Consider the following 23,490-nt stretch of genomic DNA (forward strand, 5'->3'; position numbering starts at 1 on the left):
TCCCCTTTCTGAAAGCCCAAAACATTTACACCTGCAAGTCAAGATTACATGAATAATTCTGCCTGCTCTCTGCTGTACAAAAGCAGCATGAAAAATAGTCTCCTTCTTCTCTCTCTGTGGTTCTTTCAATTCCCTGGACCTGTCAAGTCTACAAGCAAGTTATTCACTGCAACACCACCAACATTGTGCAGGGTGAAAAATCAGTCTGGGCTGTCACTCACTTCAAGGAAGAACCCACAAGGGTGCAATTTCCATAAGAATAAATAATAAACAGGAGTGGCAGATAGACAGGTGAACGCCAGTCCTGGAAGATCCCAGGGCAATCTCTCTGGTATCCAAGGGAAACTCTGCAAAGCAGCAAAGCCCTGCTCAGTGGGGGTGAAATGCAGTCACCAGAGAGGCTGCAGTCATCTGTCAGCAAGAGCTCCAGCTATGGGCTAATGCTGAAATTAAGACCTTAAAAGTGGGACAATACACCTTCCTACAAACTGCTTTTCCTTGCCATGGCAGGTAGAAGCACCTGGCAGGTTGCTTTCGGCCTAGAAACCCAAGTCAAAGATCCCAAACCTTGCCTGAAAGAGAATCTAAAAGGAAAACTGACAGAGGAACAAGATGAAGTCAGGCATTTCTCTTGCACATCTCTCTTTGGAAGTCTTCTCCAGCAGGAATTAACTTCAGACCCAGCCTGCAGTCAGATGCAGCAGACATCCCTGCGTGGTGCCAGGGTGTCCCAGGATGGGAGCCAGGCACCCTCCAGCCCCATTACAGATCTTCTCTTCCTAGCAAGTTGTGAGTAGGAATGCAGGGTGTGAGAGACCTGAATAATTCTCCAGTCCAACCCCCTGTGCTCAAAAGCTGGGACAGCTGTGGGGGCAGACCCATAGCCCAGGGGTTTAGCCAGTCAAAACTGATAGAAACCTCCAGAGATGGAGGCTGAACAACCTCTGAGGGCAGACTGCTCCATTGACAGACTGTCCTCAAAGGGCAAAAAAACAGGTTTACTCATCTCCAGTTTGAAGCTCCTGTGTTAATCTGGGGCCATTGGCTCCTTCCTCCCACCACACACCACTGCTGAGAGCATGTTTTCTCCTCATGGTAGGCCCTCTAAGTACTGAAGGGCTGCCATTACCTCCTTCCTGTTCTCCAGGGTAAGCTTCTCCTTTTAGTAAAAACATAATGCTCTTGTGAGCTGAAAAATGTTGGATTTTAGAAAGAGAAACTTATTTTCTCACTGAACAACAAACACAACACCGAGTGTTCTGCATGCTACAGACACTTGTGTGCTAACATGGAGCAATGCTGATGACATTTCACTTCACAAATGCTTCCCAGCACTGCACATTTTCCAGCATGTGTCTCCAGGTCCCACTTTTACACATAAAAGAAGAGAGCAAGTCCTACAAGGTGCAGCTGAGGGAGCTGGGGAGGGGCTGGAGCCCCTGGAGAGGCTGAGGGAGCTGGGAAGGGGCTGAGCCTGGAGAAAAGGAGGCTCAGGGGGCCCTTGTGGCTCTGCACAGCTCCTGACAGGAGGGGACAGCCGGGGGGTCGGGCTGTGCTCCAGGGAACAGGGACAGGAGCATAGGGAGCAGCCTGAGGCTGGGCATGGGGAGAGTCAGGGTGGGCACCAGCAGGAATTTCCTCATGGAAAGGGAGGTCAGGCCTTGGCAGGGGCTGCCCAGGGAGGTGTTGGAGTGCCCATCCCTGGAGGTGTCCAAGGCAGGACTGGATGTGGCACTCAGTGCTTCGGGCTGGTGACACAGCAGGGATCAGGCACAGCTGGGACTCCATGATCCTGGAGCTCTTTTCCAGCCTCAGTGCTCCTGGGTTTCTGTGACTTTATTTGAGCCAGGCTAAGGATACAAATTCCTCAAGCTGGTGGCAGCAAGACCAACCTTGGTCACAATCCACAGGTGACAATGCCAATTAAACAATCCATGAGGGGTGAGGGGTCCTGCAGAAACACCCACAGGAGACACCTGAACCCTCTGTGGATGAGGACGCAACCCCATCACCACAACCTAAAGCAACCTACTCCAGAACCATCCTTGTGTCTGTTTTGGTCTGTCATTTGTTCCCAAAATCCTGAGCTTGGACATTCACCAGCAGTAGCATCACACTGGGCAGAGCCATCCCTTGGACTAGGAGCAGGCATGGGCAGAATTATCCTCCTGGTGCTTGCTACCCATAACATCTTAGGGATACAATTGAGTTCATTCAATTACTGCCCCCTGACAACCAGGAGCTTGCACATCCATGGAATTATATTAACTGTATCCTGAGCATCACATGAAAAACTGAATTTGAAAGTTCAAAGGCAGAGAAGTGAAGAGGGATGAGCTGAAAGGAGAGCCAAGCAGGGACATGGAGTCCTGAAAAGACCCACTGGAAAGATGAAGACACTTCACCACCCAGAGCATCTACCACACTCTCACTACAGCAAATCAGAGAATAATTTTGTGCTTCATCTAAAGAAAACAGTCAATCACACAGTGTAATCCTGAATTTCATGTAATGGGCACCCCCTGCAAAAGGCAAGAGGAGACCAAGGCTGGAGCACATCCAGCACCACAGGATGGTGTGTGAAACAGATCAGCAGAGCACAGGAACACAGATCCCAGCACAGACAGCCAGGGCTGCTAACTACTCATCTAAGGAATCTGGTAAATAGAAACCAGACTCTGAATGTCTTGCAATGATTAATACCCCTCACTTTGCTGTGAGGCAGAAGAGTCAAGCCTGGAAGCTTCCTGGTGGATACATCTCCCCTAGCACATCATGACCAAGGGTGAGTCTGTTTAGAGAAGCTTTGCCTTCCTTCCAGGACACTGCTGGAACTGTCTCTGCACTCCTAAATCCCACTGTGCTCACTGGGAGCACTCAGCCTGCATCAGATCAGCTGGAGGGAAATGCCTCCCTGCTGCTGGATTACATTTACAACCTTCTTCCTTAAAGGTCACCACCTGCATTTGATGCCTTTCGAGGACATCACATCTGTAAGGTCCCTGCATACTAATGGCCAAGCTTTCCTGGAGTTGCAGGGAAAGAAAACTGGGCACAAATCCATGACCAAGAGGTCAAACAGGGCTAACAACTACCTGCTCACAGAGTTTGCTGCCTGTGATATGTCTCTGAAATACAGACAAAGATCAGGACTGGCCTTTTGCTTCAGCTGCTTACCTGCCTGAAGTTGATACAAGCCACGTCTTTGCTTTTTCTACATTTATTTTGGAAGCACCAAAATATTTCTGTTCATTTTACAAGCCCACTACTTATCGCTTCCTTTTCATTTCTTTCTCTTGTCACTGTTTGGAACTATAATTATTTAAATCAAAGCAAGTCTAAGATGAAAACTGCAGGAAGACCCTATTACTGCAAAGCAAGGATGCTGAGTATTAGCAGAGCATATCTATGAATTATTAGAACCTGAATTAGTCTTCATTTCAGAGGCACATGCTGAAACCCAAAAAGGTGACTCCAGAAACCCACACAGACCTTCCAGCTTCAGGAACAACATTAAAAGGAGGGGGCAAGCTCTTCAGCAGGAGAAAGTGCCCAAAGCACTCCCTGCTGTCATAAAGCTGAGCACATCTGCTCACTTTCATTAGTAAATTTGCAGGCAACACTAAGCTGGGAGCTTGTGTTGATCAGCTGGAAGGAAGGAGGGCTCTGCAGAGAGACTTTGATTGATTGGATGGATGGGCAGAGTCCAATAGCATGAAGTTTGATAAATCCAAGTGTCGAGTTCTACATTCTGGCCACAAAAATCCCCTACAATGTTACAAGCTGGGGACAGTGTGGCTGGACAGTGTTCAGGCACAAAGGGACCTGGGGGTGCTGGTTGACAGCTGGTTGAATATGAGCCAGCAATGTGCCTTGGTGGCCAAGAAGGCCAATGGCATCCTGGCCTGCATTAGGAATAATGTGGCCAGCAGGAGCAGGGAGGTCATTCTTCCCCTGTACTCGGCACTGGTGAGGGCACAGCTGGAGTGCTGTGTCCAGTTCTGGGCCCCTCAGTTTGGGAAGGATGTTGAGATGCTTGAGCACACCCAGAGGAGGCAACGAGGCTGGTGAGGGGCTGGCAACACAAACCCTGTGAGGAAGGTTTGAAGGAGCTGGGGCTGTTTAGCCTGGAGAAGACGAGGCTTAGAGGTGACCTTATTGCTCTCTACACCTTCCTAAAGGGAGGTTGTAGACAGGTGGGGGTCGGTCTCTTCCACCAGACAGCACTGACAGAACCAGAGGACAGTCTCCAGCTACGTCAGGGAAGGAACAGGTTGGATATTAGGAAGAAATTTTTCACCGAAAGAATAATAAAGCACTGGAATGCCCTTCCCAGGGAGGTGGTAGAATCACCATCTCTGGATGTGTTTAAAAAAAGACTGGACATGGCACTTGGTGTTATAGTCTAGTTGAGGTGTTAGGGCATAGGTTGGACTTGATCTTAGAGGTCTCTTCCAACCTCCTTACTCTGTGATTCTGTGACCTGCAGGGCCACTTACTTGAAGGGGAGCTTCTCGTCATTGGGCTTGATGCAGCGCACGTAGTGCGGGGTGGTGGCATTCAGGGTCTCCATCAGCAGCTGCAGGGAGTTGCGGAACTGAAAGACAAAACCACTCATCTGGAGGAGGGAGGAAGGAGCTGTGACCCTGCAGCCCCAGCCAGCACGTGCCACAAGCCACCCGTGGGCAGGACACGGCGTGAGCCTCCCCATGGACCTGGCACGAGCCTCCCCATGGACCCGGCACAGGCAGGGGGAATTCAGAGAAGACACTGTGGGTTGAGGGCTTCCAGCTCAAGGAGTCATGAGCAACAAAGCCTGGAACTCTGCCCAGTTGGGCCTTTGAAACATCTCCAAGGATGGAGACAGCACAACCTCTCTGTGCCCCTGATGAAATTTTTGACTGCCCACAGGGGCGAAAATGCTCCTTTTCCGAAGCTGCCTCAGTTTAAAGGCTCCACTGTATATTGGGACACCATCCAGTGAATCCCGGAGTCTCCACCCTCCCCAGACCATGTCTCATCTGCTTTCAGCCAAGACTACTCAATCCTGCTGCTCCAGAGACACCACTAGAAGTCATCCAAAGCACAACAGCTGAACACAGTGATCATGGGAAGATCTCTTTCCACCCCCAACAGCTTATTTACCTCTGCTTCAAACTGAAGCAACAAGGCATTAACTGGATTGCGGTGCTGTCATGGACTCACTCAGACCTCACATTACCTGGTGTCCCACTGTTTTCCTGTGCTCCTTGTTGGCAGCTTTGAAGGCTGGCTTGGCAGAGCGCACGTTGATCCGGGGTGTTCTCTTTGGCACGACAGAGGCAGGCACAGCGTCCTTCTCCTCCTGGAATAAGTCTGCTATCATCTGATACTGAAACAAAAGGCAACACCTGAGCACCTCTGGCCCTGCTCCCTGGAGAATGAACCCACCCAGCTCCCGCTGCTCAGGTCATTTCTCACCCACCCTAAACCTGGAAGGGGAAAAGAGGCAAGAAAGTGAAAGCAAGAAGAGTTGTCTACATGAACCACCTCAGCAGGGCAGCTGACCATTCTGTGCTGCAGGTCATGAAACCTTGAAACGTGCACATTAAATCAAACTAGCCTAAAAAGAAAAAGAGGCTGGATTGCTGAGGTCTTGCCAAGGCACAAAACCTCCTGAACAGGAGGTGACTCTTGCTCCCAAGGCTTTGTTTCAGGGTATTTATCCAGCCCTGCCCCAGCAAGGATGCTGCCTACACAGCACATTCCCCAGGAACAGGATCTCCTGTGAGCACAGGCGGCAGCCAGGCCCCACCACAGCACCAGAGGCACCCTTGCTTTTCAAAAAATTAAGGGACACAAACACTTCCTCCCTATTGACCCACCTTTCAAGGCAGCCCCACCATTCCACAACCCTGCAAGCACCACATCTAGCTCAACAGATCCCTAAGCCTGGGATTTCTGGCAAGCCAGCAGCAACATTTCCACTTCACAAACAACAGGTGAGCTGGCAAAGGCAGTTAATGCCTTTTTTTTATTATTAATATTATTTAGGAAGCAGGATATTCAGATTTACGTTAGGCTGGGGAACCTGAATATTAAGTAAGCCCAGTCTGGTTATCAAGGCTGTTGAATTTTCACATCTTGAATCCATCTACACACCTACAATGGCTACTGCCACAGCTGCACTTACATTCAAAGGGGAAATCCTCAAATGTAAAAAAACCCCTCTGTCAGCAGGTGGGATGTCACATATCACCAGCTGAGCTGGGCTCCTGCCCAGTGACACAGCCAAAGCACCCACGATGCCTCCCAGCAGCATGGATGCTGGAGCACCTGAGGGACAGAACCACATTCCCCATATCCATGGCACATCATGCCCAACACAGCCACCCCAAAACCACCAGCACAAGGCAGTGGCACCTGCCTAGCGCTCTTGCCCCCACCTCTGGCTCCTCCAAAAGCCCAGCCTGGTTGTATTTCCATTAAGATCCCAGGAAGAGTGCTGTGGTTTACCACTTTTAAGACACAGACAGATAGCCCTGCACCATGAAGGGCTGCCTGGCTCTCTGTCACATCCCTGGGCTGAGACAGGAACACTTCCAGCCCTGTCCTGTGGGATGTTCTCACAGCTTGTTAGGACAGCAGCCTCAACAACACTGTGGGGAGGAAATTATTTGTATTACATGAGCAAATTTCTTGCAGGCTCCACAACAGCGCCAGCTAAGGTTCTGTTCACAGTCAGCTTTCACTGCTATCTCGGCAGCTCACTCAACTCCTACCACAATAAATTCTCTCTCCTTCTTCACCTGGCCCTCTATCCCTAAAAAAAGACATCCTGACAGTTGTTGTGGATGACACATCACCACCTGGGATGCTCTGACTCCTGCAAGCACAGGAGGTATGGATGGCACACGTATTGATGAAGATATCTAACATAGGCTCTGCATTACTGCCTCACATCTGACAACGTGGTAAAACCCCTGGATGTGATTTGGGGTTTCAAAATATCTTCTCAACACAGCTGGGAGTGCCACTGATCCCTCCTTCCACTTGGTATTAATAACAGCAGTGTTTGTTCCTGGAGAAGGATCTCAGAGCCAAGCTCTCAGCTTGCATGATGCAAACCTGGTGGAACTGGGACCATCTCTAGCAGGAGCCATTCCACAGGTTCTGGGGCATAAGCAAGAGGGACAGATCCCTCCTCCTCGGCTGGCAGAGTCAAAACCATTGGTGCATTATTTGTAATTACAGAGAAATGGAAAATAATACCTTCACAGCATGCCCTTATGCTTTCCATCAGCATTCAAATAATTTCCCTTAATTTGAAGAACATCAGCTCTCAACTGTTTTAGCTGACAGCGCTTACAGAACTAATTAAACACTTTATAAATTCTCTTTCACCATCTCGATGGTGGCAGTAATTGCATTCTAGTTAGCAGAAGGCAGTTCTGCCTTGGTGGGAGTGCTTCATCAGCAATGGCTTGCTGACAGGGAGGTGCCCAGGTCCTTGCTGTGTTAAATCCAGTGTTGTCCCTTGCCCTCTCTGCTGCTTTAGTGAGAATGCAAAGAAGAGTGCAGGGAATGCTGTGTGCCAGCCCGATCCTGAGGACAGGACAAAGTCCTCGCAGCACAGCCCTCTGCAGCATAAATCTGAGCTTTAGTTAAATTTACACTTTTGGGTAGCAGAGTCAGCACTGCCACTGCTGCTTTTGCTGGTTCAGAGAGACCAGGTTGCCTTTTACAGCAAAACAAAATTGGTTTTGATTGTTTATAGCCCTGCTGAGGGCAAATGGCAGGCAAGAAGCAAAAATACCAGGGAAACAGTCTGCTGGCAAACAGGGGTTAGGGGCAGCAGGAGCAGATCATCAGGTGTTGAAGGATTTGGGAGGGGAATGGGACACTGCTCCTGCTGCTCTTCTTCCAGAACAGCACGGGATCAGCACAGGCTGATAAAAGCCACTGCTCCTACATTGTTAGGGGAATGGCTTAAAGGCAGAAATTCAACAAACTGTCTCCCAAAGGTTCTCAGACCCAAGTGTATTTCAGAGCGTTCTGGGCTGGGTCAGGGCAGCTGTGGCTGGCCCATCCCTGGAAGCATCCAAGGCCAAATTGGACAGGGCTTGGAGCAACCTGGGATAGTGGAAGGGGCAGGGGTGGATGGGATTTAAGATCCCCTCCAACCCAGATATTCAACAAAGTCCAGCCTGCTCTGATATTATATTGTGGTCCCTATACATGACAAGAGAGCCTTTATTTTACATCTGTGTTTTTAGGGAACTATTTCCAGGGTCTCCACCACTCTTCACCACACTACTCCAATGAGTTACAATCTCTCCTCTACACCAAATAGTCAAGCAGAAATTCTTATCAGACCCTGCCAGTTCTGCAGCACTGACTCCAACAGCAAGTTAAGCACTAGCTAAATAATTAATCATACAGCATCAACTATTCCTGGAGGTTACCTGGCTTTTCTAATGAGCTCTAATCATGCCCAGTTTTTCCCTGGGAAGCTTCCTGAACATGCAGAGTTCTTGATTTGGGCATCGTTAAAGCCCAGCTTCATGGTTATTAATTTCACAACTACTCCCATGGATGAGAAAATTGTTCATCTTGCCATCTTCACATGAATTCCTTGCTGCGAAACAGGCCAAGCCACTGACAACACTTAAATAATTTCCCATTCTCATCTCTTCCAACTTTGACAGGAACAAATTCCTCCTAAAAATAATGTTTCCTCCACCTCCCTTCATCCCACTCCTTATTCAGAGTGGCATTTAGAAGGTCACAGCCAGCAGCACACCCAAGAGTGTCACAGAGAGAAGTCTGAATATGACACACTTTTGCTTGCAACATGCAGGGGGCCTTCAAAATTTGAAGAAGAAAAAAAACCTAAGAAAAAGAAAAAAACCAAAAAAACCCCCCAAACAAACAACAAAGCCAAACAAACAAAAATAAACAAAAAAAAACCCCAAACCAAAACAATTTAACATGCTGGCCTATGCTATGGAAGGCTTTGAAAGGTTTGGAGGAAAGCGAATGTGCTCCTTCCTTAAACCACATATGGGGTTTGGAGCAGCATTGGTGCCCCAGGGTCACACAGCCTGGATTTTGGCTGCTGGATGGTGACCTGAGCTTTGCAGGGCTGCACTCTCACACTAACTGCTTAATAAAAGCTGCCCCTGGGAAAGATGAGGTTGTTTTAAGTTTCAGCTCATTAACTGACAATGAAAGACTCAAGGCTGCAGGGAAGAACTTTTGGTCTGGTTTTAAAACAAGAAGGATCTGAAATTCCTTAGCTGTCTGTGCTATTGACACTTTTAACCCAACCTACCCAAATGCCCATAGAGAGCAGGAGAATGGTACTGGAAGCCAGTGCAAAATCTACTCAATTTATATTGAAAACTAAAATCTCTGGCTCGGAGCCCACTGTCAAACGCTCATTTACTGCAGACATGACCCACTCCAAAGCCTTCAGAGCCCCACAGCTCTTCTCCTTCCAACTTCCCAACAAATCCACAGCACACAGGAAATTTTAAACAGCAAGAGCCAAAAAGCCTTTGCCAGGAGAGCTGGCATTCAAAGCCAGTCAATACCTCCCTGCTGGCACCTGGTGCAATGAGATGTTGACAAGTTGTTTGTACAACACACGGGAGAGGGAAGGTACACAGCACAAAACCTTGTAAAAGACAAGTGACACCAAGAGTGATCATTAGTATCTGTTAATTTGTTCAAGTTACGCATTGGCAGTGGTGTAAAACAGCTCCACAGCAGCTGGAGTGTCTCAGAGTTCATGTTAAATTTCCAGCATTATGTATGAACTCCAGTTTTTGCACAGTAATTATTGAAGTAATTAGAAGTCACAGGGACAAGTATGATGGATTACAGCTAAGAGGAACAGCTATTTTCACACAGGAGGATGATAGGACCAGCAAGGCTACCCACAATGTACAAACTACACTGGTGACAGTGGCTTTTAACCCCAGATCCCTGTGCTTTTAACCAACCTGGTCTAGTGGAAGGTGTCCCATTGCAGGGGGCTGGAACAAGATGATCCCTAAATTCTCTTCCAACCCAAATCATCCTGTGATTCTATGGATGGATGATTGGGTGATGGGTGGGGAGCTCCAAGCAAGAGCTAAGTGGGATTTACAGTGCCCAAAAACTACCTGTTCCTAATTTTGGCCCTTGGAGACCAAAAAAAGAAGAGGATCAGCAGGTTTGGAAATTACTTCTGCGATGCATCTTGACAGGACACCACCACCAGTGTGAAGGAAGGCAGACAACCACCCACATCCACACATGGCTGTGACTGTAACCCCGAGCACCCTGCTCTCCCCCCTTTTTCCCTGCTCCACACCCCACTGGTTTGGCTCTTTGGTGGCTGTCAGTGGCTGTCACATTCCCACCCAGGGCCAGGTGAGGCACAGGGACACGCAGCTCAGTTCCAGCCTGGGCAGCTGCCCTGACCTGCTGCTCTTTTTACCTTGCTGGCTTTCAGGATGTTGATCTGCTCCTCGTACACAGTGTCCCTGTTCTTCTCCAGAAACCCCTCACTCTGGTACTCCACCTGCCAGGATACAAAAGGAAGAAGCTCAGAGGGACAAGTCCGACACACAGGGACAAGGTGCTCCCACCACACCCCTGCTGTCAGGAGCTCACCCCAAAATCCTGAGAGGGGAAAGGAACAACTGGAATTTAAAGGTCACCTTTTATCAAAGTGAATCTGGGTGAAAGCAAAATCCTTACTAGGAAACACAGATTGTTTCTTAGTCATTAAATTGCTGTGTATGGAAGTCAGGGGTAAAAAATGCAAGGATCATCAGTAACTCTACACGCTCTTTTGTTCACTTCTCAACTCCTTCTAAGTTAATCAATAAACCTCAAAATATGCTCTGCCTAAGTCTCTTGTAGGTCTCTTGGGTTTTGAAACTACAGAGGGGTGGGATGCAAAGGAATTTTTTTTTTTAATTTAAAATAAACTAGAGACAACAAAAGAAAATTTTTTTTTTCACATTTAAAAAAAAGCAAAACTTGCTAAGAAATATTGCTCATGAAAGATCCATATGCAAAACCAGCTGCCTAAGGAAAGGTGAGTACCAACCTTTGCCATGGTGAGTGCCTCTGGCATCCAGAGCAAACCTGGTTAGGAGAAGCACCTGTAGGGCATCACAGCACCTGTATGCTGTCCAGCTCCTCAGACACATCTTAAAAAGATCCCTGGGTTGGTATTTTTAATTTTTTTCTAACAAATGTGTGGGGTAACTTCGAGCTTTTAAGATTCCTGTTTGCTGTGAGTAACACCTGTCACATCAGGGCTTCAGTGAAGCTGGAGCCCATGGACAAAACCCCCGAGCACCAGGCACTGGGATTTGGTTCAGTTTAGTGCCACAGATGGCATCTTCTCCCTCAAAAAGGTGGGATCTACTTGGGATCACCTCTCACCTCCTCCCTGCCCTTGCTGACACTCACAGCTCCTGCTCTTCTAACACAAGCACGTTTTCTGCCAAGCTGCCCTTACAGAAACCCCTTTCACCACAGCTTTGGGAAAGAGGATTTGTCTCTCCTCGAGAATCCACAACTCACAGCTCAGAGCCACAGCCGGCAGGCTGGAGCCCTCGGGGCTGATCCAGATTTGAGCACCTGAGCCACGACCACCACCCTCCAGGCACCAAGGGGCAGCTCACGGGGCTCTCCACTGACTGGCTGTGGTGCAGGAGGCTCTCCTGTCCCTGCTGGGTACCTTGTCGGCGAAGTGCAGGACGATGAAGGAGGTGTTGGACATGCGCGGCTTCTGGAAGTGCTGGCTGGCGCCGTGGCGGTCGTACAGCTTCTGCGCCCAGTTCTGGTCCGTGCCCTTGGGCACCTGCACAGAGGGGACAGAGGGGACACTGCCAGGGCCAGGTGCTGCTCTGCAGTCACCTGCCTTCATGACAAACACACCAAAACTGCGTTTCCAGCAGGAAACGCCCAGATCTTGGTTCCATTCCCGCAGCCGGAACGGCTCTTGCGGGAAATAAAAGGACAAAATGACAAAATGAACCAAACAAATAAAAAAGCAAAAAACAAAACAAGACAAAACACCCCAAACAAAACAAAAAAGCACCCACAAGCCCTGAAACAAAACAAAAATAAACAAAGAAAAACCACAAAAAAAACCACCGCAAAACAAAACAAAAAAGCACCCACAAGCCCTGAAACTAAACAAAAACAAAGAAAAAGCACACAAAAACCAAACAAACAAAAACCAAAACAACCAAAAAACCAAACAAAACCAAACAAAAACCTAACAAAACCCCAAAATATACCCCCCAAAAAACAAACAAAAATCCCCCCTGAAAAAACCACCCCCAACCCCTGAAACAAACAAAAAACAAAGAAAAACAGACACAAAAACCAAAATAGCCATGAAAGCAAAACCAAACCAAAAACTAACAAAAATCCAAAATCTCCCCCCAAGAAAAACCCAAAAAAATCCCCAAACAAAAAAAAGCACCCACAAACCCTGAAACAAACCAAAAACAAAGAAACACACACAAAAACCAAAACAGCCATGAAAACATCCAAAACCAAACAAAAAGCTAACAAAAACCCAAAAGCTCCACCCCCAAAAAACAAAAAAAATCCCCAAACAAAAAAAGCAAAAAATCACCCACAAACCTTGAAACAAAACAAAACAAACAAAAAAACTCACCAAAAAAACCCTCAAAACCAAACCAAAACTCAACCAAAACCACAAAACTTCCCTTCTTCAAAAAACCAAAAAGCTCTAACAGAAACAAACCCAGAACCAAAAAAAAAAAAAACCCAAAATAAAACAAAACCCCAAATACACACACACAAACCCCCAAACAACAACAACAAAAAAAACCCAATAATTAAAACAGAAATATTAAGGAAGTATTTTTACACTTAAGATAAATTAACTACTCAGGTACCAACATTATTTTTAATGCTGTTTTAGGTGATGGAATAATTTCCAGAAATTGCCAGTGAGATCACACACATGAAGTTCTGGTTTATATAACAGTGAAATTGTTCCTCTTGGGGTCTGAGAGCCACCTCTGATGGGGTTCATCCCCATCCCATGAACCACTGCTGAGCACAGCAGTGGCTGCACAAAAACACACAGAGATTTTTTTAACCAAAAAAAAAAAAAAAAAGGATAATTGGATATTTAGGTCAGAAAAAGAGATGGTTCAGAAGAAAAGTCTCAGTCAATATTTTAACTTAGATGGGACAAAGCTTAGAAACCATAGAACAACCGTGCAGCAACAGAGAGAGCTCTTGATCACCAGTCAGGACTTTACATAGGCCTTTATATGAAAAATGACAGAGGAAATGGGGACAGAGAACAGGAAGATGGAAAACATGAGACAGGTGAGGAATACTTCTTTATGCTGCTCTGAAACAGCCTTTGATTTCATGACAGCAAACCAAAACACACACCAGAAGGGCTCTGAACACTGGGAGAAGCATCTCCTGCCAATCCCTGTAATGAGGGTGAATTAAAGGCAGCAGCCATTCACACAAGCTGTGCTCTCCCTCATTTGTTTGTACTTTACAATTTTTAAGTTTGGCCAATTAGAGATACACACAGAAATAACACAGGCTATATATAAATATTGAAAGGCACTTAGCTATGCAATTATATACATATTTTATTTATGCAAGGTGAGACTCGCATGTTTAAACGATGGGGTTTTATAAATGTAGATGTGTTTCTTTTCAAGGGTTATATTTAATATTTGCATGCAAAAGCATCCTTTCTGGAGGTATCACTGAGTGTCTCCTGTGCAGGACTAAGCCACAGGTGCAGAGCAGGAGCACTGCAGCCACCCTGAGCCAGATTCATCCTGCACCAGCTCTCTTCCAAGGCATCCACTTTGCTGAAAAACCTGCTTATCTCGGAGTTGAACTTCAAAGGCATCGCTCCTGCCTCCCAGAAAGAGGGTTTGCCATACCCTGCTCACCATCCTGCAGCCTGGGTATTTTCAGCTGCCTGGGAAGCACCTGATAGGGACCAAGTTCCAAAGATAAAAATTAAGGAGGGCATTATCTCTACTATTATAACAGCTCTTGGTATTACCTTGGCAGTTCAAGGCCCTCAGAGCAACTGAGAAAGTTACTTATGGGCTATCTCACCATTTTTTTTTAGGGGATGGGGAAGAGGAAAGGCGACTGCTTTGCAAGTTTTGTACGTAATCTTTAAACAGGATAAAGCTGATACCAGGAATTGCAAAGGTCACTGCCTGTCCTCCTCTGTCCTCCCTGGTCACAGGCAGGGTCCCCCCCACTCTGGATTCACTTCCCCTGGTGCTTCCAGGAGCTCCTGCAACCACAATCACACCCACTGCAGCCAGGGCCAGCCTCACACGATCCATTCTGCATCGCAGGACCAAGAACCAGGTGAGGAGATGCTTTGGACCACCTGGACTAAAGGCTGGGACTCCCTCCACCACCAGCTCCAACAGAAGGACAATTAAGTGGATAGAAGAAAAAAGGTCAATAGTTTAAGGTGAAGGAGGGTAGATTTACATTAGATATTAGGAAGAAATTCTTCCCTGTGAGGGTCTGGCACAGGTTACCCAGCGAAGCTGTGGCTGCTCCATCCCTGGAAGTGTCCAAGGCCAGGTTGAACAGAGCTTGGAGCAACCTGGGACACTGGAAGGTGTCCTTGCCCATGGCAGGGACTGGAACTGGATGAGCTTCAAGGTGCCTTCCCACTCAAACCATTCAGGAATTCTGTGATTCAAACCTAATGATCTAAAAGTCAACCCTCTGAAAAGATAGTACAAACTACTCACATTTTATTTCTTTACTCCTCAGCACTCCAATACAAGTTAAAACCTGAAAAGAGCGTGGGCTGCCTCTGCAGAAACACTCCAAAAACACGTTCCCTTGCAAGTGATGTGCCTGACTTTAAAGTCATCAGAGCTGACAGCATGACGTAGGGGAGGCTGCTGTGCCGCACGTCGGGCGGCCCGCCCCAGAGGAAAGCCCAGGGGTCCAACCTCTGCTTGTGGAGCAGAAATCCCCCCGGACAGGAAGGCCATGTGCTAATTCCTGATGTCCAAAGAACTAACGAGTCCAGACAAGGAAAACACATTTGCTCAGATCCCCAGGTCCACAGCGATGCACAGAGACAAGCGGGGTGGAAAAGCAGTCGGCCAGAAGGGGAGTGCGGCGTTCCTGGCACTTGACAGAAGGACACAGCAAAGGGCAAAGAGCATCTTCTGAACAGCACTAGAAAATGCATTTGGCACATCAGCAGCATAACACAGTGGCAACGTGCCATGGAACACAGAATAGAGCCACAGAGGAGCTCAAGAACATGAGGGAGTTGGGGGCTTTGGTGAGATACATCCCCCCTTGGCAGCTTCAGGGTCAGGCTGCTCCACCAGCAGAAAGAACCCTCACAAATCTTGGACAATAATGACAACTCTGACAGGTGAACCTTCCCAATCAGCCTGCTCTTGATTGAACCCTTTTGGTTGTACTTAAGTGAAACAGACCGTTTTTTTCATTGATTTTTTCATTCTCACTCCCATGCCAAAGAAAAAGCAAGGAAAGAGTGAGGTAGCAGGACACCTTATGGAGAAACCTGGGCATCCACAGTAACCTCTGATTTTACTCCCAAAGAGAACCACAGAACCACTGAATATCCTGAGCTGGAAGGGACCCACAAGGACCAGCAATGTCCAACTCCCGGCCCTGCACAGGACAGCCCCAAAAATGCCACCCTGTGCCAGAGAGCATTGTCCTAGGCCCTCGGGAAGTGTCTGGAAAACAGACAGCACCTCCATATGCCATGCAGCTTCAGTCTGAATACAGAACAGCTCACCCAGCTTTGACAGAGGCTCGACTGCATTTCTGAGGGTTTCTGTTTCCTCTAAGTGTGGTATTCACATGCCCTCTGAACAGACAGAAGCTGTGAGACAGGCAGAGAAGAAGGAAAACACAATTCTTATCTCGCTTGCTGTGCCTGTGTTGTGCTAAAGTAGAATGCAATGTGGAGATTGTTTGCCCAAAGTGAGGATGTTTTGTTCCCTTGGCTTATCAGGGCCAAGAAGTTTGTGTGTGTGGGACTGTCACGGGACAGTCAGGAGAGAATTGGAGATGAGTGCAGTTCTGGGCAGTTGTGAGCAAGAGGGAGTGCTTGGCAGATTCAGTTTAGATGAAATGTACACAGTAGTATAATAAAGTAATTCTTTAGCCTTCTGATGATGGAGTCAGATGCATCATTCTCTCTCCCCTTCGTCAGAGTCATCTTTGATTTACAATATCTAAGGATAACTTAAATCCCTTGGAAAACCAAACCCAACTGGCTGCTCTTCTTCAGAGGGTTTAAGTCATTCCACATGTCTCCTCAGAAATCAAAGTCTTCCAAAGTGTGCTGTCCCCTCCATCAAAGTAACTCCCTCCACAAGTGCAACCATACCCTAAATCTATTCCAGATTTCCAACCAATCTTTCCAGAACTGGATTTAGAGAAGACAGCCTCCATCTTTCAGTCCTTCTGACAGGCTCTACTCCTTTCCCAGATTACTTCCCCTTGGCCCCACAGTGACTGCACCCACCCTGCACAGCTCATCAAGGGGAGGTTCTCCTGGATGCCCTTCTGCCCTTTCCCACCTGTTTGGGCTCATCAGTTTGTGCCACAGCACATCAGCATCCCACCACTGTGGTGGGCTTGGCCAGAACTTCTTCTGAGCAGGGGACATGAGCTCTCACTGCTCCTCTGGCACCAGAGCAAAACCAAGAGGCCCTAAAAGCTACAGATCCAGGCAGGTGAAACTCCAGTGCAGAAAACAGGGAAAAGGCTCTTCAAGGACCCCAGGGCTCCTCAGCAGAGGACACAGCTCAGAGAGGTTATAATGGTTCCCAGGCAGACCAAGGATGTAACAGGACAAAGGACCAAATGAGCTCCAGAAGCCAGCTCCAACCCTAATAATTCTAGAACAGCTTCCAACTCCTATATTACAAAGCTGTTTTAAAAAACCCAAACATAAACATCTCCCCTCTGGAGAGGGATTTTCCACAAAGACATGGAGTGACAGGACAAGGGAGAGTGGCTTCCCACTGCCAGAGGGCAGGGTTAGATGGGGTATTGGAAAGGAATTGTCACCTGTGAGAGTGGGGGGCATCCAAGACAGGCTGGACTGGGCTTGGAGCAGCCTGGGACAGTGGAAGGGGTGGGGCAGGGTGTGGAGCAGGATGATCTTTAAGGTCTACACCAAACCGTCCTGTGATTCTGTGATTCCACGATTCTATATCCTAAAGTCTGTTTTAAGAAGTAGGGTTTTTCTCATTAGCTTTCAGCAGGCAGGTTTAGTCCTTAACACTGCAATCCCAGTTCAAGGGCCCTCTCTTTCACTGCCAGTTCTTACGTCAATTTCTCCCTAAACAGCAACAAGACACTCCTATGACCTGCACTTCCTGAACAGCTTCAGCACATACCCAGCCACCTCCTCTCCAACCACACATTAAGGATTAAAAAAAACCCCATACTGTGAAGAGAGAACATTAGTGACAAACCCTCTGCATTTGCACTAATGCTTCATTATGTACCAAATACTCCCCTGGTGCCGTTTCACGTCCCAGAGTGTTTTCATCCTCTGTTAGGTTCTAACAAGGTGGCATGTAATTACCTTATTGTGGTCCCACCCCAGGAGCTGAAACACTGCCGTGGGGGTGAAGGCTTTCATCCACAAACGGCTGCTTGCAGCTGACAGGTTTTGCTGAAACTGTCATAAATCTGGAGAACACTTGCAGGTTGTTATAAAAGAGGCGATTACAGGGCCAGTAATAAGGGCCTGTGACTAATGACAGCATCTCCCACTGACAGGTAAACACCCAGATAATTGGCATTTGATGAGAAGGGGGAGGGAATACATCTTGATTTGGGGGTTTGGGGTTTTGTTTTGTTTTTTTTGGTTTGGTTTTTTTGTATTTTTGTTTGTGTGGTTTTTTTTTTTTTTTTTTGTCAAAAAATAAGTATGGACTAAAAAAGTAGCACCAAGTAAATCTACTGCTGTTACATGGGAGCTGCAGTGAGACCACCAGCAATGCCACCAGCAACAACCAGTACCAGGTGCTCCAGAGAGGAGCCAAGGGTGTGACTTCCAACACTGGGGAAACTTCCCTTATAGTCCTCCCAGCATCCAGGAGACAGTTAGAGCCTGCAGAATTTAACTGGCCTGACAGCACAAAGAGCAGATGAAATGCTGCTGAATATCAAGCAAATAATCTGACCTCTTTCCAAACCAGCACTAGCTGAGATGCTATTTTTAAGGACTTAATTTTAAGTCTAATTTGTTCTCGTTTTTAAGGAGATTTCCTGAGAGCAGACTCGAAAAGGGCAAAGCCCCATCTCTGGCTCCCCCAAAGAGAAAGCCAGTGTCTGTAGCCCAGACCAGGGCTGAGCTCATGGAGTGTGCAGGCTGGGACAGCCCTGCTGTGCCTGGGAAGGCAGCCCTGGTACCTGGAGGGCAGCAAAGACTTCACAGGTCACCCCGCTTCCAGACAAACACAGGTACCACATCCTTGCCCAGGGAAACCAGTCTGAACAATGGACCCCAGCCCTTTCCCTCAGATACAACACAACACTTGTGTCCTTGAGCCACCAGAGCTGTCCTGTGCTCATGGATCCCACAAACACCACAAAAATTCCTTCTTATCACCTTGGCTATGCTGGTGAGGTGAGCCCTTTTATCCACTTCAGCTCTCCCAGCACTTTGTCTCACTCTTCCCTGCCTTTGCTCAGAAACAGTCAGGGCCCTCCCACAGTCAGAAAGACATTCCCTGGCACAAAACACACCCAAGCCTCTATGGAAACCCTGAGGACAACGTGGGTCACCCCACAGCAACACCAGGCTGTGGCCCCTCAAGGCAGCCACACCCAGCAGGAAGGCAGTCCCCATCCCCTTCCAATAGGACATCTCCAGCATCAAAGAGCTTCAAAACAGGCATCCCAGCTTCCCAAGGAAACCTGCCCTCTGACATTCCTTGTTCCTAAGTATATTTGATTATTCATGACTGAGCAATGTGTGAACAAGGAGCCCAGCCTTTCTTCTGGATTGTCATCAAGGTTTGCACTCTGGCTTTTCTTCTCAAATTTCAAACAAGATTTCATTTGGCCAGTATGAGAGAGAGAGAGAGGGCAAAAGACAGCAAACTGCTCTCCAACATCACAACTCTCTGAAGTCTGCACACAAAATGCAATGAGTTTTGCCTTAAAGAGCTGTTGTAAGAAGAAAGGTTTCCCCTGAGACAAAATAAGGCTTGAGAGGAGCTCCAGCTCCTTCTGGGCAATGCCAAAGACATCAGGTCTCAGTGGAAGGCTGTCCCGCAGTACAGCCAGGCCAGACACACGAGCACTGGCTGCACAGAGTGAGTGCAGGTACCCGGGGCTGGAGCAAACACCTGCCCAGGAGGCTCTGAATGTTCCAAACCAAAGCAAATCCCAGCTCAAGCCAACTCCTGCCATGACCACAGCAGCAGCACACGTGAAAGGAGATGTTTACCCACCTGCAAGACACCAGAGATTAAAGCCCATTCTTTGATCATTTACAGAGACAAAGACGTGGGTGAAAAGGTGGGAGGTTTTCTTTACCTTGCACTCTTCATCCAGCAGGTCCAGGATCCCCAGCTTGGCCTCTATCAGGTCAATGCAGGGCTGGTTGTCGTAGAAGTCTATGAGAGTCCAGGGGATTTCCTCCTTCATGTACTCTTCTTGTTCCAGCTTAAACACGTGCTGGGAGTGGGAGAAAGCAGAGCCGCTAAGTGTGAGCCCAGCCAGCAGAGCACAGCCCCTTCCCCCACTCCCTGCTGGAGCTCAGCATTCCATGAGCAAACCCAGAGGCCACAGAGGCTCTAGGTGCCCTCACATACAGCCTGCACATTCACACAGCCCATTTTCCTGGCCAGGAAAACAAAACCATCACTCTGGGAAACCACGGCGCAGGGAAAATAAGGCTAGAAATGGCTTTCAGTACAAAGGGACTGAAGCTGTCACTGCGACAGCGAGGTGGGAGCCGTACACTGGTGTGGCAGTGACACATCTATCTCTTGGACTGACAAAAACCCTCCTCTGCTTTATTGCTCTGCTGATTAACGCCGTGACCTGAAGCAGGTTCACAAGCTGGGAGCCCAGCCAGGGCTGGGAGCCCATGTCCCCATCTGCGAGCAGGGCTTCACAAAGAGCACCCATCATCCCACAAGGGATATCAGCAGCAGCATCTGACTGACTCAGGGACACTTCTATTGAAAATTCTTATTTAAAAGAATCTATAATAAAAAAATCCTTGCAAGGCTTACGTATCTCAGACCTCTGCCCAAGCAGATAAATTGTCTCTGGCTATTTCTGAGATACTCCAATGCATATTAAAAAATGATTTTTCAAATGCACTTTTTTTTCCCTTCAAAGATAGCTTTTTAAAATCTCTTCAAACATGTCATCTCGGAGCTTGAATTTATAAGCTTCAGAAGTGATAGTTAGACATACCAAGTAAGATATGAATAGTGCAAATACAATCCATAATTTACTTTTCATTTTTAGCAGCAGTGATCTATCTGATGCATTAGATAGACTGCAAATGTTCGTGTCCGTGCATAAGATGTGGCTTCAAAGGGCCAAACTAATCTGCAGTACTTAAATGCTCAAACTTAACAAGTTTTCCCCTGTATCCTGAAATTAACAGTATTTTTTTCCCTACTTACAACTGAAGGAGAAGACAACTCCTTACTGGTTCCATTTCCAGTGAAGGTAAATGCTTGTTTCTAATAAAATAGGAAAAATTCTGGGTTTTGTGAGGCATGTCCCAGTGAAAAGGGGGGAGTGTTTCCTACTCTGTTATTTAATACAGAGTTTTCATCTCACAGGTTTAAAGCCATCCTTAACAGGAAGATTTCCACTCCCATAACTTATTTTAATTCACACTAGAAATCAGCATGAGACCACCCAGGTTTTGTTTTAGGATTGAAACAGCACGAAGAAAAAGGCAGATTTCATACTTATTCAGAGCAATATGTGAGCCTTTGCACAGATCACACGCATATCCATTTCCAGAATCACGTTTGTACATCAACTAAGCAACATTTTCCAACTTGATCAGAATATCTAGAACCACTGCAGTGAAATGTCTGGGAGAGGGGCATCCCAGGGATGGCCAGGATCTGTCCAGGCTGCAGGTGAATGCTGTAGAGCAGAAGCCAGACACGCCACAATCCTGCCTAGCTACATTTTCTGCTCGGTTTTATGGAAACTTTCCAAGCTGACCTTACCGAGTTGAACTGCTGCTGGAGCTTTTCGTTGGCATAGTTGATACAGAACTGTTCAAAGCTGTTCACTTCAAAAGTTTCAAACCTGCAAAGCAATGAATAAATCAGCATTAGGCGTTGCTTTGTCTCAAAATCTTCTTTTTTAATTTTTTGGTTTTTTCCTGCAACGGTGCCATCCATGTGACGGGGAACACTCAACCCTCCTCTCCACTCCTCCTATCCTGAATTTACACCTTTTTCCTCAAAACATCTTTCTTTCCTTGGCACAACTCAAGGGATTCAAGAGGTCCCTCCTGGTACACACGAATGAGACATTTGGCACGACTGCAGCTTCCTGCCCATCAGCTCTGTCTGAGACAAGAAATGTAACTGCCTCTCCTGGGGAAAAATATTATGAAATATTAAGTTCCAAATACATTCACTGCAAAGGTGATGAAGAAACAGTAGCTGCTGTCTTAAAAGACCCAGCATGCTACTTTTAATGGAATTTAATAGAGCAGAAAAAAGAAGGTATTAAATTTGTAATTATAGCTTCTGTTCTGCATCCCTGTTGGCATAAAAATTAGACACACGTGAGTAAGCAACTTCTGGAAGGGAGAAGGGGAAAAATGGTGATTTCAGCTCCAACTCCACGTTCCTTAGAGGACCCTTAGAGGGTCCTTGGTGCTGGGCTCTGTGATCCACTGCTTCACCAGGACTTCCACAACCAAAACATTATCTTACCCTGCCACAGATCAGCTCCAAAAGAGGCCCAAAAATAGCTTCTTAGTCACAATTAGAAAGGAAAAAATATGCAGTTTTAGTAAGACAGACTACAGGTAAGGAGCAGGGAGCCAGCAGAGCCCCTGAGGCTGAAGCACACAACACCCAAGGACAGGCACGGGGAGCCAGGATTGCTCTTAAAACCCAAAGAGAGTATTTTGAGCTACCACTGGGAATTGTGTGTTTTATATTTCTATTTTTAAGGCACAGGTGGAAGGGGGAAGGGAAAAAAAGAAGTCTTTGACACATGACTGTATGGATTAAACCAAGGGGAAAAGTGGGAAGGCTTCCTGTGTTCAATGAGTAAGCTGCTGTAATGATAAATATGTGACTAAATAATTGTTCGGGTAATAGGCACTGTAGGAGCTGGCAGAACAGTCTTTAAACACTGAATGAATGAAGCCCTTTCTTTCCAGCCTCTCTTCCTAAAATAATCAGCACTTCTGCCACTTCCTGAGGACCACCCTGCTGTTACCCAGGCGATGCAGTTGTTCCCCAGGTACTTCCAGGTGACAATGCCATCACCACACAAAATGCCAAAGTCCCTGAGGAAATGCACTGCCAAAAGGAAAAGGGGAATGGGAGAAATTAAGTCGTTTTGTGATTTTATCACCCCCATGGTCCTTGAGGAAACCTGGGACTGCTTTCCCTCTGCATGCCCAGCACTGCCGCCGCAGCTGGTGCCACCTGTGCCAAACCCATCCCCTTCCCAAAAACTGGGCTTTACAGTCTTTAATGCAACAGAATCTCGTGCCTGGGACTACAAATGATGACATTAAAGATGTGTTGTGGCCCTCAGTGGTGGATGTGTCCCTGGAGAGCCCCCTCTGTGCTCAATCTCGGTGGCATGGCTGACCAATCTGTGCCTCCAGCCCTTGCCACTCAAGGAATGTGCAATGCCAGGACTCTTTTTGGAATAATCAGCTGCTGCAGGCATGACCACAGCAACAGGACAAGGAAAGATTTAATTAAAACATAGATGGAGAGGCACAGCAAGCTAGGTGGGAAAAGGTAATGAGGGCAGGAGCATATGAGGAAAAGAAATCAGAGTGGAAATTTCTCCCCTTCCGAGACACCAGATGTGATTTATGAACCCTCCCAGTGAGGGCCAGCCAGGGGCAGAGCTGCTGTACAACTCCAGCTCCGAGAGAGATCTCACAAAGTTGCTAATCAAGGGAATCTACTAGCACAGTTTGCTAATTGACAAAGCAGATTAGTTGCCAGCCCTACGCATGTGCACGCCAGGAGGCCCTACCTGCTCAGAGGGACTGCACTGAGGGCAACATCCTGATGGGGAAAGCAAAACAGTGCCTGTTGGCTCTCTACCCATTTTAGTGCACTGTAATTTGGTGGAAAAAATAAACATATTCACCACTCCAGCCCATTGTGGTCCCTGGAAGGCACATCCAGCTTGGGGACAGCTCTTGTAAGTAGATTTTCAAGGGGCAAATGCTGCATTTTGGTTTTT

The 23,490-nt window shown here is 47.3% G+C and overlaps 1 protein-coding gene across 2 annotated transcripts in view; it reads right to left on the minus strand.

The window, feature by feature from the left end:
• The window catches only part of MYO5B (myosin VB), a 151,511-nt gene that overhangs the window by 60,927 nt on the left and 67,094 nt on the right, over positions 1–23,490 (minus strand). For both annotated transcript variants that reach the window (XM_059837080.1, XM_059837079.1), the window contains exons 11-16: positions 21,264–21,345; positions 19,594–19,734; positions 11,723–11,845; positions 10,466–10,549; positions 5,222–5,371; positions 4,500–4,597 (exon numbers count right to left, since the gene is read on the minus strand). In XM_059837080.1, the coding sequence (XP_059693063.1) occupies positions 4,500–4,597; positions 5,222–5,371; positions 10,466–10,549; positions 11,723–11,845; positions 19,594–19,734; positions 21,264–21,345 (678 nt within the window). The remainder of the gene's footprint in view (positions 1–4,499; positions 4,598–5,221; positions 5,372–10,465; positions 10,550–11,722; positions 11,846–19,593; positions 19,735–21,263; positions 21,346–23,490) is intronic.

Source organism: Haemorhous mexicanus, chromosome Z (genome assembly GCF_027477595.1).
Source record: "Haemorhous mexicanus isolate bHaeMex1 chromosome Z, bHaeMex1.pri, whole genome shotgun sequence".
NCBI classification, from domain to species: Eukaryota; Metazoa; Chordata; class Aves; order Passeriformes; family Fringillidae; genus Haemorhous; species Haemorhous mexicanus.